Source organism: Bos mutus, chromosome 23 (assembly GCF_027580195.1).
Source record: "Bos mutus isolate GX-2022 chromosome 23, NWIPB_WYAK_1.1, whole genome shotgun sequence".
NCBI lineage: Eukaryota > Metazoa > Chordata > Mammalia > Artiodactyla > Bovidae > Bos > Bos mutus.
Window position 1 is genome coordinate 31,293,192 of NC_091639.1, and position 17,992 is coordinate 31,311,183.

The 17,992-nt window shown below is 34.1% G+C and overlaps 2 protein-coding genes across 13 annotated transcripts in view; one reads left to right on the forward strand and one right to left on the reverse strand.

The window, feature by feature from the left end:
* Positions 1–17,992, reverse strand: part of RUNX2 (RUNX family transcription factor 2) — a 232,353-nt gene that overhangs the window by 189,284 nt on the left and 25,077 nt on the right. The window lies entirely within an intron of this gene.
* SUPT3H (SPT3 homolog, SAGA and STAGA complex component) overlaps positions 1–17,992 on the forward strand; it is a 414,689-nt gene that overhangs the window by 4,313 nt on the left and 392,384 nt on the right. For all 8 annotated transcript variants that reach the window (XM_070361261.1, XM_070361263.1, XM_070361256.1 and 5 more), the window contains exon 2: positions 8,267–8,364. In XM_070361261.1, the coding sequence (XP_070217362.1) occupies positions 8,267–8,364 (98 nt within the window). The remainder of the gene's footprint in view (positions 1–8,266; positions 8,365–17,992) is intronic.

Sequence of the window (17,992 nt, forward strand, 5' to 3'; positions counted from 1 at the left end):
TGCCCAAGGTCACCTGGTAAGTGTTAGAGCCTGTATTTGAACTCCAGAGCCTAGCTCTTTACCTGCTAAACCGTGAGTTGGCATAGACAGATACTTCACAACAAAGTTCACTATGACAAACACATTGTGGAGGACTTGTGAGTTAATTATAACCAACTTTTATTTGTGTGTTCCTTGTGGGATAGTAGAAAGAACTCTGGACCAGAAGTCAGGGGACCTCAGTTTTAATCCCAGCTGTATCGCTAAATAGTGATGTGTCCTTGGGCAGTTCAAGAAACCCCTCTGGACTTCAGTATCCTCACCTGAAAAATGAGGGATTTGGATGAAATTAGTGATTTTCAAACTGTAGTTCTGAACTTCAGATGTCTTTGGTCCCCCCTCCCGACAGTCCATGGGGTTGTCGGACTCGACTGAACGCCTAACACTTTCACTTTTTTTTTCCGCCTGCCAGCGTGCATAGTTATACTTTGCCCGTTATAGTTATAGTTGTTTATCTGTTTGCCTGAGATTTACTTTTAAGCAAAGAATTCCTGAACTTAATTTTTAAAGTTATCAGTCTCTAAGAAAACGTAATGACAAGTTCCCTGGTACTACTTCTCAGTAATTCATATTTTAGTGTGTTAAAACTAGGCACTAAGGTAGAAGATGGGTGAATTTTTGTATGTGTGTAGGTGGACTGGCTATTGTGGGTTATCTAAGATCAGAGCGCGTTTTTGTGTGTTAGATTTGTGGCCTTCACCCAGTGTTTTCACTCTTCTTTGTTAGTTGGGGGGAACACATGCCTAATAGGATGGTTTTGAACAAATGTGAGCTAATACAGGTGAAAGATCCTTTATAAATTCTGAAATGCTTATGCAAACTCATCTCTTTTATACATGCCTCCAGAAAATGTCCCCCTCCTTTTTCTGTTTAGTCACGTTAAGTGTGTTTTTAACCACATGAGATATTTTATTGAATTGTTTGTACTTAATATGGACTTCTCATAACAGTTAATATTTTTAAAATGTGAGTCTGGACTAGAAGAGAATCTTGATGTTTAAGAGATCTCCTTTTTTGACATCCTTGTCAAATATACTTACTTCTTATTATTAGAAGTATAATTGATTCCAAATATCTGGAAAGTTAACCATTGTCACTCAATTGTGTATTATTTTATATAGAAACAAGTGTTTTTGATATTGGAAAAGTGAGCTTGCCATTTTCTCAGGGTTTTGGATGTCATGTATTTTAGGATGATCTGACAGGCAGATTGGCTGTGTGTAAGAAACATTTTTGCAAAGAATAAAAATTTTTTTGAAACTCGTTTAAGAGTTAATACTTAGGAAACTCAGTATTTCTTAAGGAGAGTACTGTATATGAAAACACATGGGGAAAAAAAAGAAAGCACATAGAGTAGAAACCTACATTAATATGAAACTAAAGAAAAGATAGAACTTCACGTGTCTCTGACCATTGTGTCACAGCTTCTTTGTCAGTAGGTAAAAAAAAATTGCTCATGTAGCCAACTGAGATATGTAAGCGTAGTTTATAATCTATCTAGAGGGAATTTTCGTGTTTTACAAGTGTTTTGATATTTTCAATTCAAGTGTATTTTTTGAGTGCTCATATGTTGTAGCCACTGCCTTCTTTACAGTACTCCTCTGAGATAAATTATTCTTGACATATCAAGAAACTAAACGAGAGATTAGTTGACTGTTACTACCAAGTTATAGTAGGTATTAACTTGAATTGGGGTGTATATAAATATATTGGAATTACTATTGTGTTATCCCCAACTAGACATAGAAGTTTTAAAATTTTGCACATTTTAATTTGTTTTTTTTATTTTTTATATTCTCAGTGATTGATCATTTGGTGGTATTTTTCACAGCAGGAGGAAATTTATATCATGATATAACTTGAGCTTTTTTTTTTAGGCAGTAAAGCTGAAATGTGTGTAATAGTGTTGGTTTAACCATAATCTCTTCCTGCCTTTGGAGTTCTATAAAAATGAAAATGTTCTGATTATAACAGAACATTATACTTTATATTATTTGGGATTATTACTTTATATTATGTAGGATGCTCAGATTATAAATGATTGAAATTGAGACTCTTAGATGCTCAGAATCAGTACAGAGGTCTGCTGAATTAATTTTTCTCAAGAATGAAACAAAAAATTCTGCTATCTTTTAATAAATGGGTAGACTGATGGATTTCACAATCCAGATTTTGACATTGTTTTGAAGGTGTTTTAACTAGTAATAAAGTTTTCAACTCTGAGGTATTTTAGGCTAAAGATGTTGCATGGTATTTCTTTGGTCATTTAGTCACTAAAAATAGGAGCTATAAACAGAAACCGAGTAACAGGTTCATTACATTTTTCCTTAATTCACATTTGTGATGTATAACTTTATTACATTAAAACATTTTTTTTGTCATATTTTCTAAGAAAAGGGGTATATCCTCAAATTCCATTATTTTTATTAAAAGATACCAGTCTTTATACTCTGGCACAGAATTTTACAGATGTGATGTAATATTGGCTATTGGCTGAATGATCAGGTTTAAATATAAGTATTAATCAGTGATGAACTTATTCCTTGAGTTCACATTTAAACTGTGGCATGTTGAAATAATCTAGGCCTCCATCTGCACATCTGAATTCATTTTGTAAAATATGGCAAACAGCTGCATTTCAATTGAAAGCTAAAACAACTGTAGGACATTAACCCATTGAGAAGATTACAGTAGGTTTTCAGTTCCATGTTAACTATATTTATTAGAGAAAATTGACTTGAGTGCTTCTGCTTTTAACCGACATTTATTTTTTTTAATGTCTGGGAGATAGGAAATAAAGCATTGGAATGATAGGACTTTGATGTGTAAAAAAGTTAATGTCTAAAGAAGTTAATTATCCCCATCATCAAACAAAATGTGGGCACAGGAAATAATTTTAAAGATTCTAATGCACTATCAGCTCATCATGTCAAGAAAAATGTTATCCACCTGTTTGATTTAAGAATTAAATAACTTGACTGTGAAAGGATGATCATGGTTATAATAAACTAGAATTGGGACCTTTTCCCTCTTACTAATAAATACTCTTGATATGAAACATTTGCAGCAGGGGCACAATCTAAGAAAGCTGGAGTTTTGCTATGAAGTTACTTTCTGAAATGTCTCTTCAGAGAGTGTTAAAGCAAGGTGACTGGATTTGCAAAATGAAAATTACTCTGGCAGTCTCTCAGAAGAGTCCCACAGAATGGCATGCCCTCAGATCTGACATGAGTCAGCCTAAATCATGACTGCTTTTGGAGAATGGGGTTAACATGTAATCTTTAAGTTTAACATCTTCTCCAGGATGTCATATCTCTTGTCAGTTTCTCTTGGGACAAGTGAAACATTTTCTAAATTCAATGGGATAGCCAAGTTCCTTTTTTAATCAATGTATTCTGATTCTGTAGGACTGTTCCTGGAAGTACTTGCTTTCCTGTCTTATTTTTCCCCAGTCTTGGACTGATGATAAAATAATTTTTTTTTTTAAACTGAGGTCCAAATGGTGTTTCCTCTTTCTCTCTAATATTTGTAGGAAAAAAGTACTTATCCCCCCCTCCCCCACCCCCACCAAAAGTCTTTGTGAACAAACAGGACAAATTCAGGCTTAAAAAGATCGATGATTTTTCATAACTTCTTTAGAATTTTGGTTTTCAGGCTCAGTTTGAGTGAAACCTTCTTCTTTCTCTGCTCTTACATTCTCTGTTGAATGAATTTTGCCTGGCCCTTAGGCCCCTCAGATTAGAGAGGGGTTTTGTTGGCATAGAGTTGGTCCTGCCACAGAATGCTATTGGGATGTTCCAGATCTAGCCACCCAGCTAGAATGCTGCTTGCCTTAGGTCTCTGTCCTTTTGCCTTATCAGAAGCTTCATATGTGGCCCATCTCAGACAGTAGTTTGTAGTAGTTAATTTTTTGAGCTTTCACTCATGGAAGTGAAAGTGAAGATTGCTCAGTCGCATCCAACTTTTTGTGACCCCCATGGACTATACAGTCCATGGAATTCTCCAGGCCAGAATACTGGAGTGGGTAGCCGTTCCCTTCTTGGCAGCATCTCCCCAGCCCAGGGATTGAACCCAGGTCTCCTGCATTGCAGGCAGATTCTTTACCTTCTGAACCACCAGGGAAGCCCACTCTTTCACTCATGGTGCTCCGCCTTTCTATCTCAGCCGTCAGTGAATGACTGGTTCAGGTTTCCTTTATCAATTTTAGTCTCTGTTGCCCACCAAAGTGGTCAGGTTAGAGGATGTATTAAGAAATACGTTTGAAAGCAGTGTGGAGAGTACACTGAGATGCAAGAAAGAAGCTATAAATAGAACTCAACAAGAAAGGGAGGAGGTAGAAACATAAAGTAGAATTTATTTGACTTCTTAGCAAATTTAAGGGTGCAGGAAAAGGAATCAAGGATGATGACTTGAGATTTTGAGCCAGGCTGACTAGTAGCAGCACTGATGTCAGTGTGAAAACAGAACTTATTTTATAAGGAAACTGATTAATATTTGTTGAATTATATTGAGGTCTTCTAGTGAAAATATTCAAGTTACTTAAACTTTGTGATGGTGAAGTAAGGATAATCTAAATTTGTCATATAAAAGTTCTTAGTGTTTTCTATGTAGAGGATCATGTCATCTGCAAACAGTGAGAGTTTTACTTCTTCTTTTCCAATTTGGATTCCTTTTATTTCTTTTTCTGCTCTGATTGCTGTGGCCAAAACTTCCAAAACTATGTTGAATAGTAGTGGTGAGAGTGGGCACCCTTGTCTTGTTCCTGACTTTAGGGGAAATGCTTTCAATTTTTCACCATTGAGGATAATGTTTGCTGTGGGTTTGTCATATATAGCTTTTATTATGTTGAGGTATGTTCCTTCTATTCCTGCTTCCTGGAGAGTTTTTTTTAATCATAAATGGATATTGAATTTTATCAAAGGCTTTCTCTGCATCTATTGAGATAATCATCTCTACATAGAAAACCCTAAAGACTCCACCAGAAAATTACTAGAGCTAATCAATGAATATAGTAAAGTTGCAGGATATAAAATCAACACACAGAGATCCCTTGCATTCCTATACACTAATAATGAGAAAATAGAGAAATTAAGGAAACAATTCCATTCACCATTGCAATGAAAAGAATAAAATACTTAGGAATATATCTACCTAAAGAAACTAAAGACCTATATATAGAAAACTATAAAACACTGATGAAAGAAATCAAAGAGGACACTAATAGATGGAGAAATATACCATGTTCATGGATCGGAAGAATCAATATAGTGAAAATGAGTATACTACCCAAAGCAATCTATAGATTCAATGTAATCCCTATCAAGCTACCAATGGTATTTTTCACAAAGCTAGAACAAATAATTTCACAATTTGTATGGAAATACCAAAAACCTCGAATAGCCAAAACAATCTTGAGAAAGAAGAATGGAACTGGAGGAATCAACCTGCCTGACTTCAGGCTCTACTACAAAGCCACAGTCATCAAGACAGTATGGTACTGGCACAAAGACAGAAATATAGATCAATGGAACAAAATAGAAAGCCCAGAGATAAACCCACGCACATATGGACACCTTATCTTTGACAAAGGAGGCAAGAATATACAGTGGAAAAAAGACAGTCTCTTTAACAAGTGGTGCTGGGAAAACTGGTCAACCACTTGTAAAAGAATGAAACTAGAACACTTTCTAACACAATACACAAAAATAAACTCAAAATGGATTAAAGATCTAAACATAAGACCAGAAACTATAAAACTTTTAGAGGTGAACAAAGGCAAAACACTCTCCGACATACATCACAGCAGGATCGATCCTCTATGACCCACCTCCCAGAATATTGGAAATAAAAGCAAAAATAAACAAATGGGATCTAATTAAAATTAAAAGCTTCTGCACAACAAAAGAAACTATAAGCAAGGTGAAAAGACAGCCTTCAGAATGGGAGAAAATAATAACAAATGAAGCAACTGACAAACAACTAATCTCAAAAATATACAAGCAACTCCTGCAGCTCAATTCCTGCAGTTCAAAAAATAAACGACCCAATCAAAAAATGAGCCAAAGAACTAAATAGACATTTCTCCAAAGAATACGTACAGATGTGGTTAACAAACACATGAAAAGATGCTCAACATCACTCATTATCAAATAAATGCAAATCAAAACCACAATGAGGTACCATTTCACACCAGTCAGAATGACTGTGATCCAAAAGTCTACAAGCAATAAGTTCTGGAGAGGGTGTGGAGAAAACGGAACCCTCTTACACTGTTGGTGGGAATGCAAACTAGTACAGCCACTATGGAGAACAGTGTGGAGATTCCTTAAAAACCTGGAAATAGAACTGCCATACGACCCAGCAATCCCACTGCTGGGCATACACACTGAGGAAACCAGAATTGAAAGAGACACGTGTACCCCAATGTTCATCGCAGCACTGTTTATAATAGCCAGGACATGGAAGCAACCTAGAGGTCCATCAGCAGATGAATGGATAAGAAAGCTGTGGTACATATACACAATGGAGTATTACTCAGCCATTAGAAAGAATACATTTAAATCAGTTCTAATGAGGTGGATGAAACTGGAGCCTATTATACAGAGTGAAGTAAGCCAGAAAGAAAAACACCAATACAGTATACTAATGCATATATATGGGATTTAGAAAGATGGTAACGACAACCCTGTATGCGAGACAGCAAAAGAGACACAGATGTATAGAACAGTCTTTTGGACTCTGTGGGAGAGGGAGGAGGGGATGATTTGGGAGAATGGCAGTGAAACAGGTATAATATCATATAAGAAACGAACCGCCAGTCCAGGTTCGATGCAGGATACAGGAAGCTTGGGGCTGGTGCACTGGGATGACCCAGAGGGATGGTATGGGGAGGGAGGTGGGAGGGGGGTTCAGGATGGGGAACACGTGTACACCCGTGGTGGATGCTTGTTGATGTATGGCAAAACCAATACAATATTGTAAAGTGAAAAAAAAAAAAAAAAAAAAAAATAAAAAGTTCTTAGCACATCAAGAAAGGGAGAATTCTTGAGTTCTTTCTGTTTATAATAGTTAACATTGTATACTGACTGCTCAGAACTGTTCTGGATGCTTTGTTCATGTTAGTTCATTTAATCCTTAAAACAACCCATCATTACCATTTCACAGATGAGGTAACTGAGGTATAAAGAAATTAAGGAACTTGCCCCAAGTGCTAGTAAATTAGTGGAGCTAGGCTTCTAACCTTAGCGGTCTGACTCTTGACTCCTCATTATTTTTATTATACTTACATTTCTTAGTACTGCTTAATTTTATTATATATTTTAGATTTGTTCATTCTTCTTTAACTCTGCAAACTACTTTGTAAAGAAAGTCATAGTATTGAAAAATTTATTTAAACATAAAATAGTAACTAACATTTGTTGAGCACTTACTGTGTCCTTGAGATAAAAGCCAAGGCTTTTATCTACTTTTATTACTTAAATGTTATTTTCACTAATTCTTATTTAATGGACTGCCACATACAGTAAATAAAATGGTGTATATTAGGATTGGCATCTAGTTTCCCCATTATGCATCAGCTTATTTTTATTGGGAAAAGAAATCACATTTTAAATTGGTATTATTTAACCATAAGACTATAACATATCACAGTGCTAACTTCTGATCTACTGATTGGCTTTATTTCTATTATTCGTATTTTTGGCTGTGGTTCAAATGGGAATTAGGTCATGTTTTGGTTTTGTAATTTTGTATCTTATAGCTGTGCAACTTTTTCTTTAAATAAAGTGTTACTTGAAACCCCAATATATAAAATAGAAAAATCAGAGTTCTTGTGTTCAGGATGGCCAGTGGGAGCTCACTGAAACTGGGAACTTGCTGAAATATTGCCAGGGAATCTTAGGGCTCCCTGGAACACATTTTGAAAACCACTGAGCTCTGTTAAAATACTTTAATGAGTATATTTCTCCCAATACTTACTGTAAAATATGTAATGAAAAGTTTATCACACAGCAGTTTTTTGATATCATATTTGACGAAGCAGTTTTCTACCTTGCCTTTATTTGATTTTAATAAAGAACAAGTATAGATAAATCAGATTTTTACATAAGACAAATCAGAATTTAAAAAATTTCTGTCATTTTTGAAGTAATTTATAATTGCTTCCCTTTTCTATGCATTTACTTATAGCTAAATACATTTTGTAAGCTGGGTTCTCTTTTTTATTTAGATGAATAATACTGCAGCCAGCCCCATGTCTGCTGCCTCTTCAAGTGGAAGAAGCACAGGGAAGTCTGTAAGTTTCACTGCAGAGCTGCAGAGTATGATGTGAGTACGGCTGTGTGTCTCACTTACTACTCTTTAAGTTTGTTCATGTTGACAGAAGACAGCAGAAATAACCAGATTTATAAAACTTAACTTGCAAATTTGTACTTAAGTAAAAGAATGAAATAGTCTGATAACATTTTAAATAGCCAAGTACAGAAGGGGCAGATTGGTTAAAAATGCAGCGGTGATACCGCTGTTCCAAAAGTATGGCTCATCTTCATAAAAGAATGCGTACTCATGTAGACATGTGTGCCTAGCTACCGTTTACCCAGATCTGTATTACGGATTGTTTATTGTACTTTAGATCTAGAAAATCTTGACATTGATTTTATTCTTGAATACTTGGAAATATTTTCACAGAGTTCTCAAGTTTTTCTCAAATGTCCGTCATAATAATTCCATGAACCTCATTTGGTTTTCAGTTTTTATAATACTTCTGTGTTTCAGAACTGGAGAAAAAACTTAGGACATTTAAAAAACACATTTATTTCTTTTTTCAGAAATTGTGTATTCATTAAGATTTCTTTCCTAAGGCTCTTTTCAGCTTGATTTCTGGCTTCTTTCATTGAGACTGCATAACTTGATCTGATGAGAGGTAGCAGATTTATTAGAAATGTCTGCTGGCACATATTGGTTTTTCTTTATTATTGGTTCAGGAGACAATTTTCTGCATATGGGGGACAGCACATTAGAGCTCTTCTTTTCCTGTGGCTACATTATTCATGACATACCCAGCAATTTTAAAAGAATGTTTCTGTTGAAGTTTTAAGTGGGTGTATATTGATAGTCTTCATAGTGGATTAACTCCCTTGTGAGATGATTATCCTTCAGAGGAAAAATGGAAAAATGAGTTTGAGCATGTATTTAATAGTTGCTTGGTAAACATACTTTAAACAGCATTGGAAACATTTAAGTCACAGGTTCTCAAACTTTGGTCTTGGGATGCCTTTAAACTCTCAGTTATTGAAGACCTTAAGCAGTGTTTGTTTATGTGAATTGTTTCTATTATTATTCATTGCTTAGAGTTTAAAACTAATAAAAATGATTCATGTGAAAAATAATAAGCCTATGATATGTTAACATAAGTAATATATACCCTATAAAATAATTATATTCTAAAACCAATAATTGGTAACACATTTTGTTAGGAAAGATAAGACTAAATTAAATGTGTTAATTTAGGAGTTGTATGAAGTTAGGCTGTCTTTTAAATTATGGAAACTTTTAAGGGTTTATGCTTGTATACACTTTGTATATTTAAAGATTTTAGCTGTAGTATAGTAGCTGTACGCTAAAATTTTATGTTGTACTGTTAATTATGTTTAAAAACTACTAAACGTGTTTTAGAATGTTTATAATATAAAGCAAGGAAATTCATTTTCCTGTAGAGCCAGTTCATTAATTTACTTTGTCATTTTAAAATCTTTTAATTTTGAAAATTTCAAACTCATAAAATCATTGGAATAGTATAGTGAACTCCATACATCCATCCTCAGACTAACGGTAATTGTTTTGCCAGTCTTCTTTAACCTTTTCCCCTAGTCCTCACTTTTTAAAAATGAAATTATTTTAAAGCAACTCTAAGCTATCATATTTCAAATTTGGTATTATTTATTAAAATAGTATATTTATTATTAGGTGAAAAAACATGCTTTATAGCTGAGATCAGCAAACTATAGCCATAGACTGGCTGCTTATTTTAAAAAATGAGATTTTATTGGACCACAGTCAGAGGCATTGTTTATCTATTATCTATTGCTTCTTTCATGCTTCATGGCAGAGTTGAGTATTTGTGACAGAGACCACATGGCCTGTAAAGCTGAAAATATTTACTCTGTGGCCCTTTACAGAAAGTTTGACGACCCCTGATCTATAAAAACAGCTTTCTGTAAGAAGAAAGCTGTATTTCCTTTTGTCATTTATACTTAAAAGAGGTTCTACTTAGTGCATTGGATAGACTGTATGCCACTTAAGAAAACTGAGGAAAAAAAGAAAATAAAAGCTAAATTCAGCACTTTCTTATTAAATACTTTTGCAAACATCTTCCCAACTAATGTGCTTAAGCTGGATTCAGAATGCAAAAGTTATTGTTGGCCACAGCTTTGGAAGAAATGTACATTTTCCTTCTATTTCAGACCTCATAGAGAGGCTACCTCTAATAGTTACATTCATCATTATAGTCTGAAGTTATTTTTTTCTTCTTATGAATTGCTTCATAGAACAGAAAAATGGGGCCAAGATTAGGGGAATCCTTTTTTAATTTATCAATATTTTCTGATAGCATAATGTTTTCAGGCTTTTGATTATATAAAATTAGAATCAATATGCATTTGATCCTTGCTTATATGATTTTAAATGAGAAAATGCAGCCTTAAGTCTCTGTGTTTATTTCATGTTGTAGGAATTTGATTCTGTGAATCTTTACTCTTTTTCCTCTGCATTTTCACAGTTCTTCTAAGCCAGTGTGTATTGTGTTGCTTCTTTTAATCCTCTCCAGCTACTGTCTTCCCCAGCCATTCACCACAAATGAGCTGTTTTTTCTTGACTCCGTGACCTCTAAATAAGTAACAATATTGTAGTGTCATTTCCAGGGAATGGCTTCACTGAAAGGTGACTAGTTGTCAGGCACAAATGGAATTGTCAGGATCTGCTGTTAAATACAGAGCTGGCAGCTGGTCTGTCTTCCTATTAGAGAGGCTTGATAGGACTGACCATATTTTAGGTTTGGGTGAGAAATACTTTGAATGCAGCATTCTCTAGGACGTGCTTCTACTGATTTTAAACTAAAGGATTGGCGGTCAAACAGTTCCTGGCGGGGTTGGAAATGACAGCAGCTTTACCTTACCATGCTTGTAACTTAACACTTTTGCTCTATGCTCCTTATCATAGCTTTTTGAATAATATATTCTAAGAAGGGTCCAGAGGCTTTTCATTTAAAGTTATTGAACTCAAGTAGCCTGTAAATTAGAAAGTAAAATCTTTTCAACCCACATTGCAGGTATTTTGAATGATTTATTAAATTAATTTAAACACACATCAAGGAATCTTCATTGAGTTTTTTCTTCCTTATTTTACTCTCTTATAAATTTCTTTGCCTGGTTATATTGTACTCTTGCAGGTTTATAGGCCTGGTGATAATGTCAGGTTTCACTGCTTGGTAGCATTTAGTAATTCTCATGTGACCAAATTAAAAAAAAAAAAGGATTTTGTTTGAATGCTCCTTATATTTTCTAAGAACTCTTCCAAATGAAATTTCATCCTTTTCTAAAATCCACAGGGTGAAAAAAGTGTTTTCTAAATCAGAGTTTTCTTTATAGACAATGAAATTCACTCTTTTAGTTGTACTATTCTGCAAGTTTTACATTTTTTTAAAAAAAAGCAACATTATTGAGCCCTTGTATGGCAAAACCTGAATGCTTTCTAGATAGTCTAGCAGTGGAGAAGGGTTGTGGAGGTGAATGAACGTCACATGGTAGGATGTGAAAAATCCCATGGTAGTACAAGGTGCGGAGTGATGATCTGAGTGTGGTCTCCCTGAACTAGGTCTGTACTCCTGACTGCTTTCTGGAACATCCATTAAGTATTCTGTTAGCAGCTCAAACTTAGTGTGTCCAAAAATGAACGTGTAATTTTCTCAGTAAGATTTGCTTCTTCTCTTGGGAATTTTGGGATAAATGGCAATAACCATATATACATTGCTACAGTAGAGTACGGGCACAGTTGTGTATGTGAAATGGTATCATTTGGCTATTATATAACATTAAGAAATGAGTTGTGAAAGCATGTGTTCCTAGTTCTATCCATATCTTAATCTGACTATCAAGGGATCTAATGGAAAAATATATGAATTGATAATTGATATGTATTAAACGGCCACAGGGTTCCTTCAAACACTGAGTTTCCCTGGTGTATTTAAGTTTTTCAGGAGGCTGGAGCAAAGACATTCTTAACCGTGATAAGTGGTAACATTAATATTATTATTACAGTTTCAGAGATGCTTTAATAAGGCCAATGATAATAGCAAATGCTGTCGTGTGTACCAGGCATTCTCCTGAGCACTTCCACATACCATTATCATTTACTCCTCACACAACCCTTTGAGGGTAGTGTTGTTTGTTCCCTTTTATAGATGAAGAAACTTGAGACACAGGTGTTTGTAACACCAAAAATTGCCATTGTAGCAAGTGGTAAAATCTTGCTTTGAAACAGGAAGTCTAACTCCAGAGTCCGTGCTCTTAACAAATTATGCTAAACTACATTTCAACTAATAAAACTTATTTTGATTTACAAAATTTAGTTTACAAATGAAATTTTACCAACTTATGTGTCACTAGTGTGGTATAAGGAAGTAATAATGGGAAAGGTGAATAATTGGTTAATTACTGTTATTTGTGATGAGGTCTAATTTTTATAATAAATATTGGATTAATTTGTATTTTCATATTATCATAGCATTTGTTTCAATTTCTTATGTCTAACCACCAGATCTTCTTAAGCAAGGCCATATCAGAACCAATAAAAAGTATAATTTTTCATAGAAACTTAATACTTATGTACTCCTTACTGGATGGTTATATGTGTGATATTTCATAATTTTGAAATAAACATGGCCACACTGTTGAATAGTTAAATATCTGTCCTACTTTTGTATTTTGTCACTATTAAATGATTTATTTTAATTCTTGATATTTAAATTTCATTAAATTACACGTAGTACTTTCTGTGAAATTCATCAGTTTGGAATGCTTTAAGATATACACTAGTTTATAAATATAAGAATAATGAACATTTTCAAATTGTAACATAAAATTGGTCATAATCTTTCCTGAAAGTGAGAAAATGTGCAAAAGTTGATTTAGAACATAAAAGCACTGTGAAGCTGAAGGTTTATACTTTTCTTCCTTTTAGAAATGAAGTAAGGTAATGGTTATCCATTTGAATTAAGTACTTGCACTGAAAAAGCATATTGTTTTATAAATGTGACAAAATACAGTTTTGAATTTGTATTTAAATATCTCTTATCAATTATTTCATGAAAAGAAGATAGCCAGGCCTTTTATTTTAAGATACATAATTACTAGAGGGAAAAAATTCTGTTCAGTCTTAGAAATGAATTCTTGAAATTCAGGGAGATAAGAGTCATTTAATAATTCTGTGATGAAAATCCTTGGGCCTGTGGGGAAGAATTCATGGATTTGTCATTCTGAGATTGTAGTACTGTGTAAGTGCGAGTTGCTAATGCTGGTCAGTGGGAACACCTGTTCTGAACTACTTTGATGGCAGCACCAGGACCTAACTGATGGTTATTTACTGGCTGACTTACCTTTCATGTTAATATTCATACATTCTACTGTGCTCTTGAGTGCTTCCCTCAAGAGTTATGTAGTATATGACTTTTGTGTAGTAGTAGCTTTGTAAAATCTGAAAACTTCTGAATTCTGGAATACTTCTTTCAGATAAGGCATTGTAGACTTGTATCTACCTTATATGGTTTATATGAAAATTAAGTGAGGTACTGAGAGCACATGAAAAACACTGGCCCATGTTTATTGTTCCTGGCACATGATAAACGATGTGCTGTTAGTACTTATCATCATTGTACTTAAAAGAATGATTATAATCATCAACCTGTTGATTTAGGAAGGTTATAAAAATTTTTCAGATGTAGGGAGAAAAGTTTGCAGTTTTGTGGAGAAAATTTTTATAATTATAGAGAAAAATTAATTTGTCTATATTATACCAAGCCATCCAGGAGACCTTTCTGTAGTGATGGAAATTTCTGTTTCTGTACTCGCCAGTAGATAGCCACTAACCACAGGTACCTTTTGAGTACATTAACTGAGTGAGGCAACTGAGCAACTGAATTCTGCTCTTTGTTTTAATTAGTTTAAATTTAAATAATTACATGTAGTAAATGGCTCCCATTTTGGACAATACAAAAGAAATATGGAAAATATATACATGAAATACTTCTTTTCTGGTATGCTTATATTGTTGAAATTGGAAAGATACATTTTACATGTTACATGATTTTGTTTTATATTTATTCTTAACACTGTCATCCATTAACTTTTTATTTCTCCTTTTTTAGGTTGTCATTGTCTCACAGTTTTTCAGTGATTTGGGGATGTTAATTTTTGGTTACTTTGACAGGTCAGATTTGATGGGGAGGTTTAATATTATTTTCATATTCCATTTCGTAGGCAGTCTGGATAATACTGAATATTAAAAATGTTCTGTGAATTTACTTAACATATTTATATTTAGTCTTTCTGAAAATTCTGTGATTATTGCTCTGGGTATATTATATTGCACTTAATTATCACACCAGTTGTGTAACTGAATGTATAACAGCATTGTGAGTTTCGGGTGCTTGTTTTCACGTAGCTGGATTTGCAAAACTTTTGGTAGCTATATAAAATTTAGCAGTATGTCGCATAGCATTCTGTCAGTTCATTATTTTTATTATAAATATGCTGAGATTTTGAAAACTTATTTTTAAATATATGAAGGTCAAAATTAATCTTTGAAAAAGATACTCAATAAAAATGGATTCATAAATGCTGAAAATATATTAGAGAGTGGTTACTAATTTTGGGTAGGAAATTACAATTTTTTACCTATGATTATATGTTTCCTCCTTACAAGAAATTCTGTTGATACAGAATGTAAACAACTCATTATATGGATATCTATTATGTTTTTAATCCTCTGTTATTGGATCATTTGGTTATTTCCAGTTTTTATACTGCTATTGAAAATGATGTAATGAAAGCTTAATATCTTATATAAAAGTCTTAGAAGAAGATTTTTTCTGAGTCTAAAAGCTTTTTTGATAGTAGTTTCTTAATTTATCCCCCAGGGAAACTGGACTTTTTACACGCCTACCAACAGTTGTGAGAGTACCCCTTTCCATCTCTGACATTTTAACAGGAAAAACATTGTGCTTTTCTTTAACTATTTTACATAATAACTTTCCTTTGACTACTGAGTTTGGAATTATTTTGGCCATTTGTATTTCTTCATTTGTGGGTGTCTGTTCACATTCTGAGCACAGTTTTACCGAGTTCTCATTTTCCTCCCATTGTTTATTATTATGGGCTTTTAATATATTAAAGACATAAAGCCATTATTGATCATAATATAGAAGTCTCCGCACAACCCCTCATATCCTTCATCTTTTGGTTTCCATAAGGTTTATTTCTTTTTAACGTTTGTTTTCATTTTCAATGTAGTTAAATCTGCCTTTGTTTTATTACTTCGCTTTGACAGAAAGTCTTACCCACAACTTTTGCACAAATCATCATGTACTTTTCATATTTCAGGCTTTTAGTTTCTACAGTTTAATATTTAATCCACTATTTTGTCATATAGTGCCAGGGAGGGTTCTGAGTCAAAACAGTTTTTACTTTAAGTTCGCTTGCCAGTGGTCTCACCACCACAAATATATAAACCTCCCTTTTCTCTCAGAATTGAAATGCTACCTTTATCAGATAATGAATTATTATTTTTGAGTTTTCTGCTTTGTCTATCGAATTGTCTCTTCTTTTGCCAGTACTACATTACTTTAGTTATTATAGCTTCTTAATATGTTTTAATGTTTGGTATTACAGTTCAGGGTCACCTGCATAACTTCTCTTTTTAAAATATTTCTTGTCTCTCTTCCTATTTTTATTCTTCCACATGAATTTTAAGGGATCATTTTATCAAGTTCCAAAGCAAATTCTAAGTGCAAATTTTAAGCAGTTTCATTTTTCTTTTCTTTTTATGCTTTCTGCTGTATACTCAAATTTCAGACATTGGTCTGTGTGATTTATTTTAAAGTCAATTAATGAAATAATTTTACTTTTAGAAATTTTATTTGAAACAGTGCTGGATAGAAACTGACTAACGAGTGACTTGGTTAACTATTGTGTGATTAGAGATGCTGAAAACTCAGTTTTCTTTAGTGTTTGTTTTACTTGCTTGAATGTAGAATTGTGCTGTGCCTGCAGTGTATAAAAATCAGCCAGACTATTGTCTCAATTTTCAATTATACAATTATTGTCTTATTTTTGAGTGAAGAGCATGATTGGAAACAAAAAACTAGCTTAATTTTTGTAATAAAGACTAGCTTACAACTGTTTTCTATTAGAATTAAAAACCAGGGCATCTATGCCATATATATATCATAGAGAATAAATATATTTAATATATTTATTTTATAAATACATGAGGTAATCTAAGTGATAAAATGGATTTTATTTTGACCATTTTAATGAAAATATTTCTATAGTAAGGTTATTATAGCATGTTTATGACTATGTACAGATGGAATACCAGGTACAATTTGAACTTTTTTCTTTAACTGAAATTTCATTATAAAATATGTCAGGTGTTATAGCCCGCTTGTACCGTTGTGATGCCCTAGGATACCATGAGGCATAAAGTGTAGTTTGCTCCTGTGATCAATAGTCCTACTTTGATCTGCTATTTGAATTTATAATTTTGGGGGGTTGAGTTTTATGGTTTCTCTCTCATTTGCATCAGCTAATTTTGCTGCTGTTGTGCTGTACTCTGGCAGGGTTTCGCCTTGCCACCCCGTCCCCCTCCCCACCCCCACGCTTGAATGCTGCTTCTGGCTACTATGGACTAGAAATTAAATTTATCAGATTTGTGCCTAAAATACGTCATACTCTAGGAAAGCCTGATACATGTTCTCTGCCGAGAAAAGTCACTTGATCTTTGGTGTGTAAACTTAATTATCAGTTTTGAGAGTTGGTATACTTATTACTTTTGTTTTTTGGTTGTATTTTAGTAGCTGAAATTGTTCAGGTAGCAGGTCAGAGTTTATTTGCAAGTCCTTTGTTGGGACCAAATCTGTTTTCATAATGAAACAATGTTAAGAATGTTAGATTGCTGGCTTAGTTCAATACACATAACTTTTTTAACCCTTAAAAGTAGTGTAAAGTCATATTTTCAGCTATGCGTAATTATCATTCATACCATTTTGAAGAAGCAGGAAGGGCCAGTGACTGGAGTTGGCATGGAAGGGAGGGGGAGGTAGGGAAGCTCGAGAGTGGTGAAGGTTTGTAATGGCAGCAGGGGAGTTAGGGAGAGAAAGCTCATCAGGAATATGCTTAGTGTTGCCTAAGTTGTCCAGGGCTCTGCAGAGCTCATTTTGTTGTTGTTCAGTTGCTATGTCGTGTCCAGCTCTTTGTGGTCCCACGCACTGCAGCACGCGTGGCTTCCCTGCCCACTACTTCCCTGAGTTTGCTCAAGCTCATGTCCATTGAATCATAGAAGGGCTCTAACAGCAAGGTTGTATACTTCTCTGTGGCGGTGCTCAACTGCTGGGCATAGGACTGGAAAAGAAAGGTGATTGGGTTGATTTAGGAATTTGAAAGGCAGATAAAACAGAAGAATATTGAAATTCAAGGTGTTAGAGGTTCTAATCACTGAGCCTAGGCTAGTGGGGAGGGATGGAATAGAAAGGAGTGAAGTTGATTAATTTGTTGAACAATGGGAGAAGGGTTTGGAGAGTTCAATGAAATCTAAAAGTCAGAAAAATATAAGATTAATTGAGAGAACTGGAGGAATAGGAAATACAATAAAATGGAAAATATCAGCTTGGACAGCTCATCCCCCA